This window comes from Acomys russatus, chromosome 27 (assembly GCF_903995435.1).
Source record: "Acomys russatus chromosome 27, mAcoRus1.1, whole genome shotgun sequence".
NCBI classification, from domain to species: Eukaryota; Metazoa; Chordata; class Mammalia; order Rodentia; family Muridae; genus Acomys; species Acomys russatus.
In genome coordinates this window covers 13800485-13818756 of record NC_067163.1, presented here as the reverse complement: position 1 = coordinate 13818756, position 18272 = coordinate 13800485, and the positions used below count along the sequence as shown (strand labels likewise).

Below are 18272 nucleotides of genomic sequence, written 5' to 3'. Positions count from 1 at the left end.
GGTGGCTAGCCCAAGCCTTTAATCCCAGCACTCAGGAGGCAGAGGAAAACAGTTCAAAGCTATCCTTGTCTATATAGTGACTTTCAGCTTTCAGACCAGCCAGAGCTACCCTGTGAAACTGTTCTCATTTTAAAAAAAGCAGGGGGGGGGGGGGTGGAGGGGCGGGGGAGGGTACCTTTTTTGCATGTGTGAAGTAGTGTTTGCTTCTGTGTGCGGAAGCAGGCTTGACAGTCCCTCCACCTTTCCACCTTGTTTGAGATGGGGCCTTGTTTTTTGTTACTGCCTGAGGCTGGCTTTGCAGTCATCCCCCTCAGCTTGACAATGGGTCCAGCATTTCTGCAAAGCCCATTCACACCTCATCTTACAGAGTGCCTCATTTTAACCTCACTGAAGGTGAATCTTCCCTCTGATTTCTGCTTCACACTTTTCTGAGTCACAGCGACCTGGAGATAGATCTCTCTCTCTCTCTCCCTCCCCCCTCCCCTCCCCTCCCCTCCCCTCCCCACCGCGCTCCCTTTTTTACTGCTGGTTTGTGGCCAGATCCCTCTGTAGACCAGGCTGCCCTCGAACTCACTGAGCTACACCTGCTTGTCTCCTGAGTGCTGGGATTCAAGACCTGCGTCACAACGCCCGGCAAGCAGCCGCTTTTCAAGTGCACCTGTGTAGTGGAGGGTAGTTATGATTATCTAGGAGGCACTAAATTAGGCAAGTCGTATCCCGGGAATCCTTCTACCCTTCCGGTCACTTTCTAGCTCCCTGGAGGCCGTTTGTGACTGGATGACCGACGGTCTTCACCCTCCAGTCAGGGCTTGGAGCCACAGGGCTACACCAATGGAAGGTTACCAGACCTTCAACAAAGGCCAATCGGATGCTAGAGTTTAGTAAACTGCGATCAATCAGAGCGCAGGAGCGGCGGCCGGGGAGCGGCTGGCCAATCAGCGTGCGAGCGGCGACGAAGGGGCGGAGCCTTCGCGCAAGGAGCACGCGCAGCGCGACTGCGCTGCGGGAGCCGGAGCGGAGCCAGAGACCCGGTCGAAGCTGGTAGGGCTGGGGACGCGGATGGGAAGGGCCGCCTTGGGCGTCGCCAGGGAGAGGTACAGGAGGAGTCGCGGGCCACAGACACTGTTGCTATGGCAACACAGGTGCACAATTCTGGGACCAGGGTACCTGCTTCTGGACAGTTTTCAGGCTGAAGCCCCTAGGCCCACAGGGCCTCCAGTACCCAAGGCTTGCATGCTGCTGGGCTGTCAGCTCTCCCTTGCCCGTCTTGGCAGACTGCACACTTGCGGTCTGGTCTCTATCCTGGGGAGTTAGGAAAATAGGCCTTAGCAGCGTGACCGCGTGAGCTAGCTCAAGTCACTCCGCCTCAAGGCCACCCCCGGGTGCAGCTCAGCTGTCTCATCCTGGAGATGTCATTGTAGACAAACTAGGGTGTCTTGGCTCAAGAGATTATTTTTTTTAAGCTACCCAATGAAGTGTTTTGTGCACAAATAATTCAGAGAATAGGCTCTTGGGTGAGTGAGTAAAGATCACAGTGGTAAAAGATTCCAGGGGCCAGCTCTAATCGTGCGTGTTATTTCACATAGGAACCACGGTTGCATAACTAAGTTAAATTTTAAAATATTTTATTCGACTCAAACATATTACCAGTATTAGATTAATGGTAAGTTATTTAGAATTGTCTTTCCTCCCCCTTTAAAGCTGTTCATCGTTTGTTTATCTTACAGCGCATGTCAATTACACCAACCACTTTTCAAGTGTTCGCTGCCCACTTAGCTAATGCGGCACATCCTTGTTTATTTCCTTTAGTTTTTTTGTTTTTTGTTTTTTTTTTTTTTTTTTTTTTTTTCTTTTTGAGACAAGGTGCCTTGTTATGTAACCTAGGCTGGCCTCAAACTTGTGATCCTCATGTCTCAGCCTCCCTAGTGCTGGGACTACAGGCACGTACTACTATGCCTGGCAAAGTAGTATTGAAGAGAACATTAAGAGTGTTTCTGTGTGGACCTGTGAGCAGCATGTCGTCAGTTCTTTTTGCTTACCACATGGGCCCCGGTGAATTGAATCCCACACGTTAGACTCGTCAGCTCTACCTGTTGAGCCATCTCACAGGCCTGAAATCTACTGGAAATGGACACGGTTGAGGCAGCAAGTGAAGATAACGGAAAACATACAGCTGACAAACAGGATGGTTGTTGTTATTTTTGAGGTTTCAAGGGAAGGCTCCTCAGGGCTCATGTTGTAGCAGGGTTGTTCAGTCGCTAGCCTGCAGGCTGCACGTGGCCCGGGACAGCTACGAATGTTGCCCAACACAAAAGTGTAAACGTACTTAAAACATTAGGAGGCCGTGGTGAACACCTTTAATCCCAGCACTCGGGAGGCAGAGGCAGGTGGATCGCTGCGAGTTCGAGGCCAGCCTGATCTACAAAGTTAGTCCAGGACCAAAGTAAAAGAAAATGAAAACATTAGGAGGTTTAGTTTCCCGTCTTGTTTTGTAACTCAGTTGTACAGGTTCCTGGGCATGATTTTTGTGGACAACAGCACTGTGTTGCAATTTCAAAGGTTGGACACACCTGTGGAGGAGGACTTGCACCTGGTCCTGAAAAAAAAGGGTAAGTTTTGGACCGCCGGAAAATAGGATGCTTTCATTCAGCCTCTTTTGTTTTTAGGGTTGGAAATCAGCCGTACCCAGAGGCTTGCAGACTGGAAAAGCGTTCCTCACCCTCTGGCAGCTTCACCATGATTCATAGTCTTTTCCTGATCAACTCCTCTGGAGACATTTTCCTGGAGAAACACTGGAAAAGCGTGGTCAGCCGTTCTGTTTGCGACTACTTTTTCGAGGCCCAAGAGAGAGCTACCGAGGCAGAAAACGTGCCTCCAGTGATCCCGACCCCTCACCACTACCTCCTGAGTGTTTACCGACACAAGATCTTTTTCGTGGCCGTGATTCAGACGGAAGTCCCGCCTCTATTTGTCATTGAATTCCTTCACCGAGTCGTGGACACGTTTCAGGTTTGTAAGCGTGGGAAGGTTTACATATGCAAACTGTAAATCTCAAAAAGCCACGGACAGGCTCTCATTCTGTAGCCTAGGCAGGCCTGAGTTATGTAGCCCAGGCTGAACTCACATTTGCAGCAATCATCCTGCCTCAGCCTTGTAGGACCTGGGATTAAAGGCATAAGCCACTGTGCCATCTTGCAAAGTATTTTTTATCGTCCTGTCTCCATTGTGTTTAGCTTGGGTTAAGAGCGTTTTTAAAGAATCAAAACTGAACATTTCTCGTTTCCTGTCTGATCCAAGATTCTTGTTTCTATTTTCTTTGTTGGCTGCGTTCAAAGGGACCAATTGGATACTCTTAAGCCCCTTGCATGAGAGAGCTGCTTGCTCCACATGAGTGTGTATGGTCTTAGGTTTGCTCACAGATTAGAGTTCAGATATTTCTTGATACTGTGAAGTTTACTCTAACCATTGTTAGCTGCATTGCTTTGAGCAGTGTCCAAAGGGGACAAAGTTTCTAAAAGAACAAACAGGAAACGCTAAGTGGCGCTTATTTTAACCGCCCCTGGCAGGGGTCCGGTGGTGAGCTGGGCCTTCATTTTGTGTGAGTTGAGTACAGATAACGTGTGCTGTCTGTCATGGTTCCTGTCATGGTTTTCTGAGAATGTATGTTGTGGTTTTCATTTTGGTTTGCGCCTCTAAGGCGAGGTTCTTGAATACAACACTTTCCACAGGGGACCTGTGTCAGCCATGTACATCGCGAATCCTAACAGTGGCTAAATTACAGTTATGAGGTGCAGCAAAAAAAAAAATAACTTTAGGGCTGGAGAGATGGCTCAGTGGTTAAGAGCACCGTCTGCTCTTTCAAAGGACCCCGGTTCAATTCCCAGCATCCACATGGCAGCTCACAACTGTCAGTAACTCCAAGATCTGACACCCTCACCCCAATGCACATAAATTAAAAATTAAATAAAATATTGAAAAAATAATAACTTTATGGTTGGGGTCCCCACAACACAAGGAAGGTGGAGAACCTTGCTGTAAGGGAACAAGGAAGAGGGAGGTGTGAGTTATACAGAAGATTCTGGGTCCTGACAGAGGAGTCCTTGTCCTGATAAATTGCACAACTCTAATGGTTGTGGCATTTGCATTACTTGAGTGATGGATGAGGAGAAGGGCTCTTTGGTTTAACTTCTCTGTCACATGAAGTCTGGGGCTAGGAAAGGGGAGGAGCATATGCTGACCCTGTCAGGACAAGTCCGTTCTGTCCATAGTGCTCACACCTGCATCACATGACTAGAGCCATTTTCACTGCTGCATCCTAGCGATGATGCACAGTGAAAACCTACGATTACAAGTCCGGAATATGGAGGAAACAGAAGAATCCAGGAGTTAGGTTCTTAACCTACTCTCCCTGGGCCCTGCTGTGGTTTCTATGTCCTTTACCTGTACACAAAGTAACAGTCTTTTTGTCTTAACAATTACTGTATAGCTTACTACAAGCCTGCAAGTGAGAAAAGTTGTTTATTTAAAACCACAGAGGTTGGGCCTTGAGAAATGGCTCATCAGTTCAAAACCCTGGCTGCTCTTCAGAGGATCCAGGCTCAATTTCCAGCACCTACATAGTGGCTCACAACTGCCTGTAACTTCATTTCTGGCCTCTGTGGGCACTGCATGAACGGGCACAGGCAGACACACTCATAGGAACACCTGTATACAAAGAAAAATTAACAACAACAAAAAAATTAAAGCCACAGAGGAATTTAGGAAGGTAGACTCAAGCTCAGTGTTGAAGCCACTGGTGAAAGTGAACCAATGTGGAGCTTAGGATCTAGCTGAACGTTTTGCCTCTTGCAATTTTTTTTTTCCCTAGTTCTTGAAGGCAATAGATTTCCAGTGGCAGAATTGCAATGGCTTTTGCCTGCATTGTAGGGCTCCTTCCACATTGTTCTTGCCTTATAGAACCTCCTGAGATAGATGCTTATTGTTCAAATAAAAAGAAACATGGTATTTCCTTCAGTTATGTGTGCTTGCGTGCCCTCCTTCCCCCTCCCCCCCCCCCTCGCTTTAGGAATATATTCTTTATTCTTGAGTCAGTTTATCTTGAACTGTCATGGATACTTATCATTGTCTGATGTAGTTTTGGCTACATCTCATAGAATCAGTTTATAAGTGCCAGGCAATGGAATTACCTGAGGCCCATCCCATCCTTGATGATGAAGGACCCTCAGGAGTGTGACCTGGAGAAGAAAGAATGAACTGCAAGTTTGCTAACTTCAGCTTGGCAGTCAGAGCTGTCCAGTGAGTAGAGCAGGCTCTCTCAGTGTGCACTTCTCCCAGTCAGGGAAATGTACAACCATCTCAGAGGCCCTGGAAGATCCAGGCCTGACACTTAGAGACACATGCACTGACTGACTGACCACATGCCTTTCTCCTCCAGGCACTGTTGTCATCATACTTACCTCATTTAGTTTTTAAAACGTTCTCACATATCCACAAGTGATACCCACGTTATACCATTAAACCAAGACCCCAAATAGTTAGCAGGTGACAATTAAGAGTATAACCTAAGGGCTGGAGAGGTGGCTCAGAGGTTAAGAGCGCTGGCTGCTCTTCCAGAGGTCCTGAGTGCAATTCCAGGCAACCACATGGTGGCTCACAACCATTTATAATGAGATCTTATGGCTTGAAGGTGTACATGCAGGCAGAGCACTGTATACATAATAAATAAATAAATCTTAAAATATATACAACCTAAGAGACCCTGGGTTTCACCCTGAGCACTGGAAAGTGGGTATAAAATGAAAACCTAGGTCTTCTGTGCTTCTCCACACTGCAGAGACTTTAGATGTGTGGCTAGCCCTTTAAGTAAATGGTGGGGTTTTGAGAATTGCAACATTAGGAGCGCTCTGAGGAGCCTCGGCTGGGCTAGCACATCTCTCCATTCTTTCCAGAATGAATTTCAAGAAAACACACAGCAGAAGGCTAAAAAGTTTTCCATATAATTCTACATCATGTCAGGTGTTATAACTTTGCCCAGCTCATGAATTTTGTATATGAGCGAATATAATTTAGATTAAGCTTTGTTATATTTTTGTCAAATTGAGGAAATCAACCCAAAGAGCTTGACTTCCTTTAGTGTGTAGATGGCGCTACAGACAGCGCAGGCACCACATGCCGGACCTGTGGTGTTAACCCTCACGCCAGGCTGCCCAGGAGAACGACAGCCTGGGAGAATGAATGTGCCGGCTACACCGGTTAAACGCCATGGCCAGGCAAGTGCTTACTCTCACGGGATATTGTTTTATCTTTGTCTGCAGTCTGGGTGATGGATATATTTGTTATGTCTCCATCAGGACTATTTTGGAGTCTGTTCAGAGCCGGTGATCAAAGACAATGTGGTTGTGGTCTACGAGGTGTTGGAAGAGATGCTGGACAATGGGTTCCCCTTGGCTACAGAGTCAAACATCCTCAAAGAACTGATAAAGCCTCCCACCATCCTCCGCACAGTGGTCAACACCATCACAGGTGCGAGCAGTTTGTGGGCGTGGGCGGGGCTAAGCGAGGGCGGGGCTGCCCGAGACTCCCCCCTCCCCCTTTCCCGTAGCCTCTTGGAATCCTTGGGAATCTCATTTTATCTCTCATGTGCTTCTAAATAATAACGTGAATTAAAAAAAAAAATCATGCCTCCTATCAATGCTTTATGAACAGCTAAGTGTTATTGTTGGTGATTAGTGTTCTCCTGTGCTATTTGGACCCTGACTCATTTGTCCAGCCTCTGGTTATGATGTTCCTGGCATTTTCTATCCTTTCAGAACATAGGATTCTTAAGTTTGGATCTTTTCTATTCAGTTCTGGAAAAGGAGGATCCAGGCTGCGGGGTCTTAGAGACCCCCACACACCAGGCCAGAAAAGTCCTGGCAGCCTTTGCTTCCCATTGCAGAGCTGGTTTGCAGGTCTGAGCCACTTGATAGTTTGTGTCTCATTTCACAGACTTGCTGCTAACTACGAAAAGTTTCAAACCTGTTTTCCCCCTGTTGCAACTCACTTTTTTGTGTCCTTGGTTCATTTTTTTTATTGAGATTTTTTGTGTCTTCCTACACTGACTTGGAAGAGTCCCTTTGATTGGTTCGGTAGCCCTCTGCCATGGCAGCATGCCTTTGGCTTGCAGGCTGGGCTCTGGAAGCTGTGCAGCCGCCCCTCCACCTCCCACCCCCCTCCACCTCCCACCCCCCTCCACCTTCCACCCCCCTCCTCACAGCCTATCACTTGCAGTTAAGCAGTTTCATGGGGTTTGCAGAGCCACGTGTGAAGTGTTTTGATTTAGTTACTCATCCTGGTGATTCTTTACATTTTTTGCATTTTTGGTCTTTTTAATAATGTAAGTGTGGGTTTCAGAGAATTTGACCACTTTTTGAAAAATACAAATATGAAGAGTAGCAAGACAGTTTCACGAGGGGATTGTAGAAGGGTTAGGTTTGCTCTCGCATCCGTCAAGGGGCGTTAAGCTCATGTGGCACATGAGACAGAAATTCAGAGTTACCACAGCAGAAGAGACAAGACAAAGTTTCAGTTTTTAAAAAAGTGAGAGTGAGAGAGAATGTGTTGTACTGGGTACATACAATGCCGTTTTGATGGCTTAAAAAACATAGTACTGGTCCAGTCGTGTTTTTGCAATATTCTGAGCTTAGTTTAAACCTTAAAATCTTTGTTAGGGGTTTGTCATAAAGTCTTTAGAGCCTCAGTTTCAAGCAGCTGCAGGAAAAAATCTCCTGTGAGACCCTCCATTTTGAAAAGCTGGAATGTTTTATTTTATACATATGCTGCCTATACATGCATTTAAGGAGTTCTTTCTTTAGAGTAAAAAGATACGGGCAGTGGGAAAAGGAAATAGGATTTAAATTAGTTACAGTCATCAGTTCAGTCTAAAATAAGCTTTGATGTCTGTGGGAGCAGGATAGGAGGAAAGAGTGGGATCGGGCCAAGTCCTCTTTTGTTCAGTGCAGGAATGAGACAGAGCCTGGTGGTGTGAGCATCCCATCCTGTGAACCTGCCTTCGACTAGGACAGTGCTTCACTGCTGATGGCCTGGGGTCGGTGTGTAGCTGCCCAGCCGCACAGAGCCACAGTACATTACCTAAGCCATTGTGGAATCCGAGATCCTTGTTACTCTCAAAACCAAAATATGATATCCACTTCTCAGGTGGCTTGCCTTTAAACCTTCACTTGAGGCAGCAGACCAGTTGGCGACAATGGTTTTTAAAAATTGACCATGCTGTCCTACATAGGAGAAGCAAAAGGCTTAGTTTCCATACGGTATTCCACGGGCATCAAGGGTGTGAGAACTTATGGGGAACGTCCTTAGGTTGTTAGATTTGAACTGGCATTACAATACCAATTCGATCTAGTTACTGATATTAATTGTCTCAGGAAGCACCAACGTGGGGGACCAGCTCCCAACTGGGCAGCTGTCCGTGGTGCCTTGGCGACGGACCGGGGTGAAATATACCAACAACGAGGCCTATTTCGATGTGGTAGAAGAGATAGATGCCATCATTGACAAGTCAGGTGGGTTCCCTCAGGTGCCGCCGAGTGGGGGAGGGAGGGCGGCTTTTCTTGGGTGTGTTTCATAATGCAGCCGTGTCTCTCAGTTCTCTGCTCCCCCCCCTTTGTGGAGCTCCTCTTGAATGACAACCGGGAGTAGAGGGGTTGAGGATTACGGGGGGGGGGGGGGAAGGTGGGGCGCAGAGTAATAAGGCCGAGTGTGGGAGGATCACGATTTCCGATTTCCAGGCCGTTTGGGCTATGCAGCCAGACCCTGTCCCAAGAAACGATGAAAGAAGTGGGGATTTGGAAGGGAAGTACAAAGTGAGCTCACGCTGGTTACCTGTTCTGTTTTGAAGTCCTGCTTCTGGGGTCTGGAGGCAGAGCTAGAGTCGTAATGACAAGGTTCTTTCCTGTTTGCTTCAGTTAAGTAAATAGAAGTTCTGGGCGGAGGAAGTGGGAGTGCCTCACACCCACTTGCTTACCCACTCCCTGACTGCTGCTGGAAACTGGGTCTTAGCACAGCGGGAGACCAGCCCTCCAGTGATTAAGGGGAAGACAGGCTGCCAGGCTGTGGCCAGGAGGCCCAGGTGTAGGAAGTACAGGCACATGGGTTTAACTCTGTGCCATCAGCAAAGTAACCCTCACCACCTGCAGTACATGGGAGCTGCTGTTCAGCGAGCGTGACAAAAATGTGCCTGGACTGAGGGGCATGAAAAGAAGTGAAAGGTGAGACTTTAAAGCTAGACAGAGCGTCCTAACAGTTTTCATCTTAACACAAATGAGAAATAACCCGGTTATCCATTAGCAAAGAGAATGATCAATAAGCTCTGATATAGTCATCCAGTGGAGTACTATACAGTAGTTAAAAAGGAAGTTACTGACCCACCCATTGACATGAATGTCGATTACACTGTTGAAGAAAACAGTCAGATGTGTGTTAGCATATACAGCTAATTGCATTTAGTGAAACCTGAAGGCAGGGGCAATTTAAGGTGCTAGAAGTCAGAGTTAAGGGGACGTCATTAGCTAGGAAGGAGAGGGAGGAGCATGTTGTCATGCTAGAAGGTTTCTACATTTGATGTGGGCCATATTTAAATAGATGTGTATATGTTTAAAACTCACCGAGCTGTAAGATTTTTACATTTTTATGCGTTTTATCAGCATTAAAAGAAATTTAAATTGGCCGGGTGTGGTGGCGCACGCCTTTAATGCCAGCACTCAAGAGGCAGAGGCAGGTGGATCTCTGTGAGTTCCACCTGGTCAGCAAAGCAAGTCTAGGACAGCCAAGGCTACACAGAGAAACCCTGTCTTGAAAAAAAAGTAAATTGACCTCAGAGATGGTTCAGCAGTTAGGAGCCCTGGCTACTCCTCTTCTGGGTTCAATTCCTAGCATCCACAAGTGGCTTTTATCCGGCTGTAACTCCAGTACCAGAGGATATGACACCCTCTTCTGGCCTCCATAGGTACTGCACACAGGTAGTGCTCAAACATACAAGCAGGCAGCACCCCATACACAAAGAATAAAAAGACAATGAAAATATCTTTAAAAGACATTGTCTTAAATTAGAGTGGCAATCTGTGTCAGGCTTGGTGGCACACATTTTTAATTCCAGCACTCTGGAGGCAGAGGCAGGTGGGTCTGTCAGTTCAAGGCCAGCCTGGTGTATTTTGTTTGTTCTGGGACAGTCAAAGCTCCATAGTGAGAGCCTGTCTTGACAAACAAACAAGCAAGCAAACAAAACTACAATGTCCAGGCTTGCTATAGTGTGGGAGACTGATCTACAGTGAGGTGGATAGGAGATAGGAACAGCAGTAGGAAGTTAGACATGAAGTCCTGACTCCAAGTGTAGGTGTCCACGGTCAATGAATATCCCTGGAAAGAGAGGAGTTGGTTCCCAGCCAGAGGTGTTACCTGCTACCCCAGTACTGGGAAGCTGAGGCAGAAGGGACAGGTTTCAGATGCCTGACGTGGGAGAGAAGAGGTGGGACTGGGCCAGGCAGCTAGATGGATAGTGTCACCTTAGACTACAGAAATGGGAGCCATCAGAGAGTCCAGGCGAATTTGCTGTTGGCAATGAGTGTGCAGCACTGGTGACACCTGGAGCGTCGCCCAGCCATCACAGGGCCTGCGTAGATACAAGCCAGACAGGGCCCCGCCCCCAGCCTAAAGCTATCTGTAGTTGACAGCCACTTGCAAAGGAGAAATAAGTCTTCCCCAATGGAGCTACGCTGGGTGTGTTAACCACACTTAAGGGGAGGCTCTGTGCCCAGCAGTATATAGCCAGTGCAAAATAAACTCAATTTTTGTCTCCTAGCTTTGTTTGGGCATGTTTTGTCTTATTGGACTTTTACTTCCAAATTTTGGTTTCCAAGTTTGTGGTTTTGTGTGGTTTTTGTTTGTGTTTTGGTTGTTTTTTAAATAAAGAGGAGCACATAGAGTTGAGAGAGTAGGGAGGTGGATAGAATCTGCAAAGAATTGAGAGATAGGAAAAAACATGATCAGAATATTCTTGTGTGCAGACAGGTTTTTTTTTTTTTTTTCCAATTAAAAAGAGAAACCCAATGCAAATAACAATGTGATAGAGCCTGAAGCCTTGGGGAAGGCTCAGCAGGGCCAGGAGAGTAAAAGGAGTGCGGGTGGGGAGGAGTCAAGGCCTGAGTATAAGGTGGCCTGTTAGCTCTGCAGGGACCTGCACAAGAGCAGCCCAAAGGGAAGGCTAAGAGAGAGGGAGTAGGAGAAGGAGTGGGGAGAGGGAGGGGCGTGTAGAGGAAGAAGTCTGCAGACCTGCAGCGGGAGGACCACCGGCAACCTTGGCCTTGGCAGCTGAGCTCCCATAGGGTAACTGCTAGCTAAGAGATCCATGCCCTGTGATTCTGGCGCTCCGTAAAAACAACAACAGCAACGCCTTCTAGGCCTCCTGGTCTCTTACTGGTCTCTGACTCCATGCTTTCGGCAGAGTTCTTAGACTTGGGCTTGGAGGATGGACAGACAGACTGGATTAATGAGCTGGGTGGTTAGAAGAGAGGTGGGCGGGAGGGATGGGGGGCCGAACCCTAACCCTAACCCTAACCTAGCGCTCCTTTTCTTTTTCATCTTAGGTTCCACAGTCACGGCTGAGATTCAGGGGGTGATTGATGCCTGCGTTAAGCTGACTGGCATGCCAGACCTCACCCTGTCCTTCATGGTAAGTGTTCACCTTTTTGGCATGAGAAATGAGGTGTTTCTAGTGAGAGTGGTGAGAATTAGGTGGCACAGGCAGTAGTCAGGGTGGCCCTGAAGCCTCCTCGGGGCTTCTGGCCTTTGCCTGTGCTGGAGCGGGGGTCATCTGAATTGCTTTTTGAAGGAGAACCCAGGAGCTTATCCCCACTTCTTGTTCCTCCCTGCCTGCTTCTGCAGAACCCCAGGTTGCTGGACGATGTTAGCTTCCATCCCTGTGTCCGTTTCAAGCGCTGGGAATCTGAGCGCATCCTCTCCTTCATCCCTCCTGACGGCAACTTTCGCCTGCTCTCCTACCACGTCAGTGCGCAGAAGTAAGCGACCCTCAGGAGCAGAGTCTGCGTCTGCGCATGTTTGTAGTGTTAGCATGTCTGTAGTGTTAGCCCCGGGATCCTGGGCAGCGAGCTGCGGTCCCACTCCCTGTCTGTTTCTTTTCTGGTGCCAGCCAGTGTCTTTCTGTGAGGACTGAGTAGACAGGGCTTCACTCAGGACACGGGGTCACTGCCTTGGTGGCATCTGCTGGGTCAGTCTTGCTCTCTAGTCCAGCTCAGGCTGGCTTTGAACTCACAGTCCTCCTTCTGGGCTTACAGGCGTGGGTTCCCAGCAGAGCAGCTGCTGTCGTAGTATTGCTGCCTTCAGATCTTCATCGTGCTCTGGAGAGTGCGGAATGCAGCGAGTTTTGGTCCCTCGTGCTTCCTTACTTGGGAGCTCTGTTTAGCAGTGGGAGGAATGCGGGCGGAGGGCCTCCTCTCTGGTCACTCCGTTTGCGTGTCTGATTCTGATTGCCCCAACTCAAACCTCTTCTTTCCTTATAGACAGGACCAGGCAAGTTATTCAAGCTCAGTGAAGCCGTAGGACATTGATATTCACACGTGTATACACATGCATATAAATCAGTGCCCCACCAGAACACAGAGCATAAATGTTAGGGACTGTGGCTTCTTTGAGCCTGTTTTAACGTCCCACATCGTGACCCCATCTCTGGAGCTCTGTGAAGGTCGGGATGAGGTTAGATGAATGCGCACAGGGGCTGGGTGGTAGCTCTCAGCATTAGGGTGCTGTCTAACGGCCATGAGACTCCAGCTCAGACCACAGCCCTGCTTTATAAACAACTCAAAAAAGGTCTGTGAGGTATGGTGTTGCCTTGTATCCAGGAATGATGACCTCATGCCCTAAACACAGCCCGGAAATGCTATAGCCCCATGCCCTAAACACAGCCCGGAAATGCTATAGCCCCATGCCCTACACACAGCCCGGAAATGCTATAGCCTCATGCCCTAAACACAGCCCACAAGCACCATATCCCTGTGCCCTAAACACAGCTCAGAGCCACCTCTTGCTTCTTCCCCTTGTCTTCCTCCAATGGCTTGGTGCATTCCTTGGTTTGGTTCATTGTTATCTGAAGAGGCATCAGAAGAAGCACTTCATTTTCTAGGCACCTTCTTCACTCTTTAGAAACAAAACCAATGTCACTTTTCTGTATTTATTTTGAGGTAAGGAGTAAGTTGTAGATGAGGAAAAGCTGCCAGTGGGACAAGAGAAACATACTGGAAGGAGGAAATGAGGCAGTTTTCTTTAGCACCTTAGTGAAGTGGAAAACAATTAAAAATGCAAAATAAACAAATAAATGAAACAGGGCCAGTAAGATGTCTTAGTGGGGAAAGCACTTGCAGTGAAGGCTGACCCCTTGAGTTCAATCCTTGGAGCCCACACGAAAGTGGGAGGAAACCCAACTCCACATATATGAGCATAAACACACGCACACAGACCAACACAGACAGACACAGACAGACACACACAGACATACACAGACACACACACACACACAGACACACACACAGACACACACACAGACAAAGACACACACAGACACACATACATACACACACACACACACAGACACGCACACACAGACAGACAAAGACACACACAGACACATACATATAGACACACACACACAGACACGCACACACATTCACACACAGACATGCACACCCCCCCAACCAATAATATACTTAAACATTAAAATAGGTTTATTTTATTTATTATACAGTAGTCTGCCACATGTATGCCTGCATGCCACAAGAGGGAACCAGATCTCATTGTAGATGGTTGTGAGCCACCATGTGGTTGCTGGGAATTGAACTCAGGACCTTTGGAAGAACAGATGATGATCTTAACCTCTGAGCGGTCTCTCCAAGCCCTTTAGAATAGTTTTAAACAAATGAGAAAAGGTATAAAGAGAGAACAGTTGTGTTTAATTTTTTGTGTTGCCCACCCCACCTTGGGCGGGCCCGAGTCAAGGGCAAGGGACTGCGGTTAACACACAATGAAACAGCGGGTCCTTTGTGCTAAGAGAGCAGCAGCAGCGGCAGCTTTTATTCATTGTCCAAAGAGCCTTTTTATAGGCAGCAAAACAGGAATGCAACTCGCAGGTGAAATCCCTCAAGAGGTGGGAAAGTCCCGAGGAGGGGAGGAGTGCGTTCTTGGAGCAGTAAACATGACTAGCTAACCAACATAAACACAGACACAGAAGCTGCTAGAAACAGGACATGAAACAGCAAGACAGGCAAGCAGCCCAGTCTGGCCTGGTTTCCACAATTTTTAAAGATTTCCTTATCTGTTTCCTGTGTATAAGTGTTTGCCTGCATGTGTGTATTTATGTGCACTGCATATGTGACTAGTTCCTGTGAAGGCCAGAAGAGGGTGTCAGATCACTCAGAACTGGAATTCTTGTGAACTTCCACCTGGCCTCTGTGAACCAAACCTGGGTCCTCTGCAAGAGCACCAAGTGCTTTTAACTGTTGCTCTAGCTCTTCATCCCCTGCAGGGAGTTTTCTTTTATCCATTTATTTTAGATTTATGTTCACTTTATTTTATTTTATGTGCATGAATGTTTCACTTATGTGTATGTATGTCCACCACATGCATGCCTTGTGCTTGCAAGGTCAGAAGAGGGGGCTTGGTGCACTGGAACTGGAGTCATGGACAATTGTGAGCTGTCACATGGGTGCTGAGAACCGAACCCGGGTCCTTTGCAAGAGCAACCGGCTCTCCTAATTGCTGAGCCATTTCTCCAGCCCCTGGTGTTCTCTTTTTTAAGAGGGCATTTTGTCTCTTTTTGCAGCCTAGTTGCGATTCCAGTCTATGTCAAACATAGCATCAGCTTCCGGGACAGTAGTTCACTTGGACGCTTTGAAATCACAGTGGGACCCAAGCAGACCATGGGGAAGACAATAGAGGGTGTGACTGTCACCAGCCAGATGCCCAAAGGAGTCCTGAATATGAGCCTCACACCATCCCAGGGCACGCACACGTTTGACCCCGTGACTAAGGTAGGGAAGCAGGTATTTGAATCACCCTCAGCACGGGCAGTATCTGGTTGAAAGGAAAGACTAATCAAAGGGATTTAGTTCTAAATGTTTCTGACAAAGGGTTCTATATGGGTCTCTCCCCACACAACCCCTCAGAGGTGGTGTATGGTACAGACGGCAGACGCCTTGGGGTCGCAGATGAAGCCGCTGCTGTGATTGCGGGAAACCTACTTTCTTTATGTTTTCTTCCAAGATGCTGTCTTGGGACGTAGGGAAAATAAACCCACAGAAGCTGCCAAGTTTGAAGGGGACAATGAGTCTCCAGGTTGGAGCTTCTAAGCCAGACGAGAACCCCACAATTAACCTGCAGTTTAAGATCCAGCAGCTGGCTATTTCTGGTGAGTGACACATCTTGGATGATTTTTGAAAGGAGTGGAGATGGTTTTCTTCTGCCAGGGGAGACCTCGGTGTCTTCCAGGGGCTCTCTGAGGATGGGCTGCATTCGGTTTGGCTTTATACTCCAATATGGAATCATTCATAAGAGCTTTCCCGGCACACCTGGGGAGAGCGTATGGATGACTTGGCAGCTGGCATAAAGACCGTGAGTCAGAACGTCTGGGGCACCAGTGAGAAATGGGTTGACAGAGGTCATCATAGGCCACTGTTGGATCGTGTAGAGTTGTCGGTTTGTCCGAGGTTTTCTCTATGAGTGTACTTCTCCATTTTTCACCAGGGACGGGGAGAAATAAGCCCCGCCCCCCTTCCCCAGCCTCAGCTCAGCTTGCTGTTTACTTGTACTGTCTTTACACATTGCCAGTCTTCACCAGTCTGCCCACATTTTATACAGTCATAATACCATTTGCTGGCTATTTGTTATGCCCAAGCTTTTCCTAAAGCACTTTTTCTTCTTGATTAACTTTTAGTATGGTTTTCTGAAAGTCTTAGAAAGACATGCTCTTTATCTCTAGAGAGCACGCTTGTTTTTCTTTACTGAAAGAGTCTATAACTTAGGCGATGAAGTTAAATATGTCCTTTCTCCTAAGCCACTTCGTAGGCCATAAAGCTATCTGCAAAACAGTTTTTATTCGGTTTGGCAAGAATGTTTCGGAAGCTGTCACTGACTAATTCATTTCCTTTCATTATTCACTGATGCCGTTATCATTCATTCAGTCTAATAGCTCAAGTAAAGCACGGTGTTATTTTGTCCTCACCCTCACTGTAATCTGTTTGCCTCTCTGCCCTTTCCACTAAGAAAGAGGTCTTCTCCCAGGGCAGCTGTTTGCTGATGTCATCTTTGCTGCGAAACTTGTGTACTGAGATTGCTGAGCTGTCTGCCTGGGATTCGCAGAATGGGCTTGTTAGACTGTCTCTCCCACACACCTACTGTCTGCAGGGACAGGAACACGGGCCACTGTCCGCTTGCTGCTAGCGGGTGAGGTTCACGTCTCACTCCTCTCTTCCTTCTTTCCCCAGGACTCAAAGTGAACCGCCTGGATATGTATGGAGAAAAGTACAAGCCCTTTAAGGGCATAAAATACATGACCAAAGCTGGGAAGTTCCAAGTTCGAACCTGAAGGGACGGACGTCTTGCTGAGGGAGCCGTCATGAACACTTTTTCATTTCTTACTTGTCTCAAAGTAAAATGTCAGCCTGTCTCTTAGGTCAGTTCCCTCCAGGCTCCATCTACTCCCTTTGTCCTCTGTCTTCAGTGCCATGTAACTGATCAAGGGAGCAAAGGTTCATCAGGGAAAACGTGGCCAAGCCCAGCGTGGCACTGACTGAGTTCTAGAGAAGTGTGCTGGAGAGCAGCGACACATATTACTGTTTTCACAACTTTTGACGTGGTTGCTGTAGGAAAAGACCACATTTGCTGTTTGTTTGGTTTTAATTATCTAGATCCGATGGAAGATGTCTCTGATTTTTTTTTTTTTTTTTTAAGATAGAAAGACTTGAAAGAAAAAAAGATTAGAAGAAAAATTAGTGCTAGTCCAAGAAAGAGCACTTGCAGATTTGATCCGTGGGTCTGGGATGTGACTCAGTGGTGGAGTGCTGACCTAGGCCTCGGGCAAGCCCTGGTTTATCCCTAGCACCACTCACAGTGCAAAACTGATCCACTCTACTTGGGACAAGACAGAGGAGCTAGATTGAAGAGCGTTGTGAAGACAGATGCCACAGGAAGGACTAGAGAAGTGTCTCCACAGGGGCTAGGAAGAAGAGTGGAGGGCTTTCTTTCTGACCCTTCTGTGCACAGAAAGGATTTGCATGTCCAGGACTTTGAAAGTTCAGGTCCACAGTGAAATCACTGTCATGTGAAACCATAGTGGAATCAGTTTCCCTGGAGACGAGGGTGCTACACTCACTGCCTGGCTTTTAGAGTCTCGCTTGTGTGTACTGACCCACTGTCTCGGTGGGAAGGGGACCCGCCAGAGCAGTTTGCAGCCTTTTGCTGGTTATCTGACTCTTCAATGAGATCTCTCTGCAAACAGCAGTGCTTGATGTAGCCAGAGTTTATGACTTATAATAGTGGAGTTGAGGTGGGAACTCACGTCTCACAGGGGTGGACCATGCCTACACAAGGTGACTTCCAGTAATGTTTGGGAGGCTGGATGGCCCTACGCCTTGCCCTTTCCTGTCTGAAGGGCCCATTAGAGTCCCCGACTGAGCATGAGTGTACTGAGGGCATGAGGGCACGAAGCTGCTTCCCCCTGTCTGTATGCTACCATCTACAGACAGCTCCTGCCCACCCTTCAGACAGGAAAGTTGTCTTGAACCTTTGAATAAAATTAATGCCACGGGAGGGCAGGCTGGCTTGGTCGTGAGTCACTCAGCGGTTTAAACTATGGCGGCTGAAGGAGCACAACCTTCCTCCAGAGCGTTTCTTAATCTGGTCCCGTGTGTCCATTACTCATTTCAGTGCCTACATAAAAGGCAGTGTGCTGTTTCTAACTTAGCAGCTTGCGCTCTGTGTTGCCCTTGGAGGGAAAAGAGGACCCGTTTCCTTCTGTCTGCACGACTCTCCCCTGCAGTCCTGTTCCCAAGTACTTGGGCTCTGTTTCCTTTTTCTTTTCTATTTTTTGGCTAGCTCTATCTTGCTGTGGCCAGGACTTCTTTTTGCTGCCAAGTAGAGTTTCTTTGTGATTTCTCTTGTGAGGTGAACTGTTACGTGTGCAATCAGATGCTTCTTCCTGCTTCACTCCAGAA

At 47.6% G+C, this 18272-nt stretch overlaps 1 protein-coding gene across 1 annotated transcript; it reads left to right on the top strand.

The window, feature by feature from the left end:
- Positions 1 to 990: 990 nt before the first annotated feature.
- Ap3m2 (adaptor related protein complex 3 subunit mu 2) lies at positions 991 to 17422 on the top strand. Its single transcript, XM_051170034.1, has 9 exons — positions 991 to 1041; positions 2667 to 3009; positions 6351 to 6522; positions 8424 to 8561; positions 11640 to 11725; positions 11938 to 12071; positions 14885 to 15092; positions 15325 to 15469; positions 16545 to 17422. The coding sequence occupies exons 2-9, from the start codon at positions 2737 to 2739 to the stop codon at positions 16643 to 16645; spliced, it is 1257 nt and encodes a 418-aa protein (XP_051025991.1). The 5' UTR covers positions 991 to 1041; positions 2667 to 2736; the 3' UTR covers positions 16646 to 17422.
- Positions 17423 to 18272: the final 850 nt, after the last annotated feature.

Excerpts from the sequence above, each read along its gene's own strand:
- Ap3m2 (XM_051170034.1), top strand. The coding sequence starts at position 2,737 with ATGATTCATAGTCTTTTCCTGATCAACTCCTCTGGAGACATTTTCCTG. Across the intron at positions 15,093-15,324 it reads CGTTTGACCCCGTGACTAAG|ATGCTGTCTTGGGACGTAGG; the intron begins GTAGGGAAGCAG and ends TTTTCTTCCAAG. Across the intron at positions 15,470-16,544 it reads CCAGCAGCTGGCTATTTCTG|GACTCAAAGTGAACCGCCTG; the intron begins GTGAGTGACACA and ends TTCTTTCCCCAG.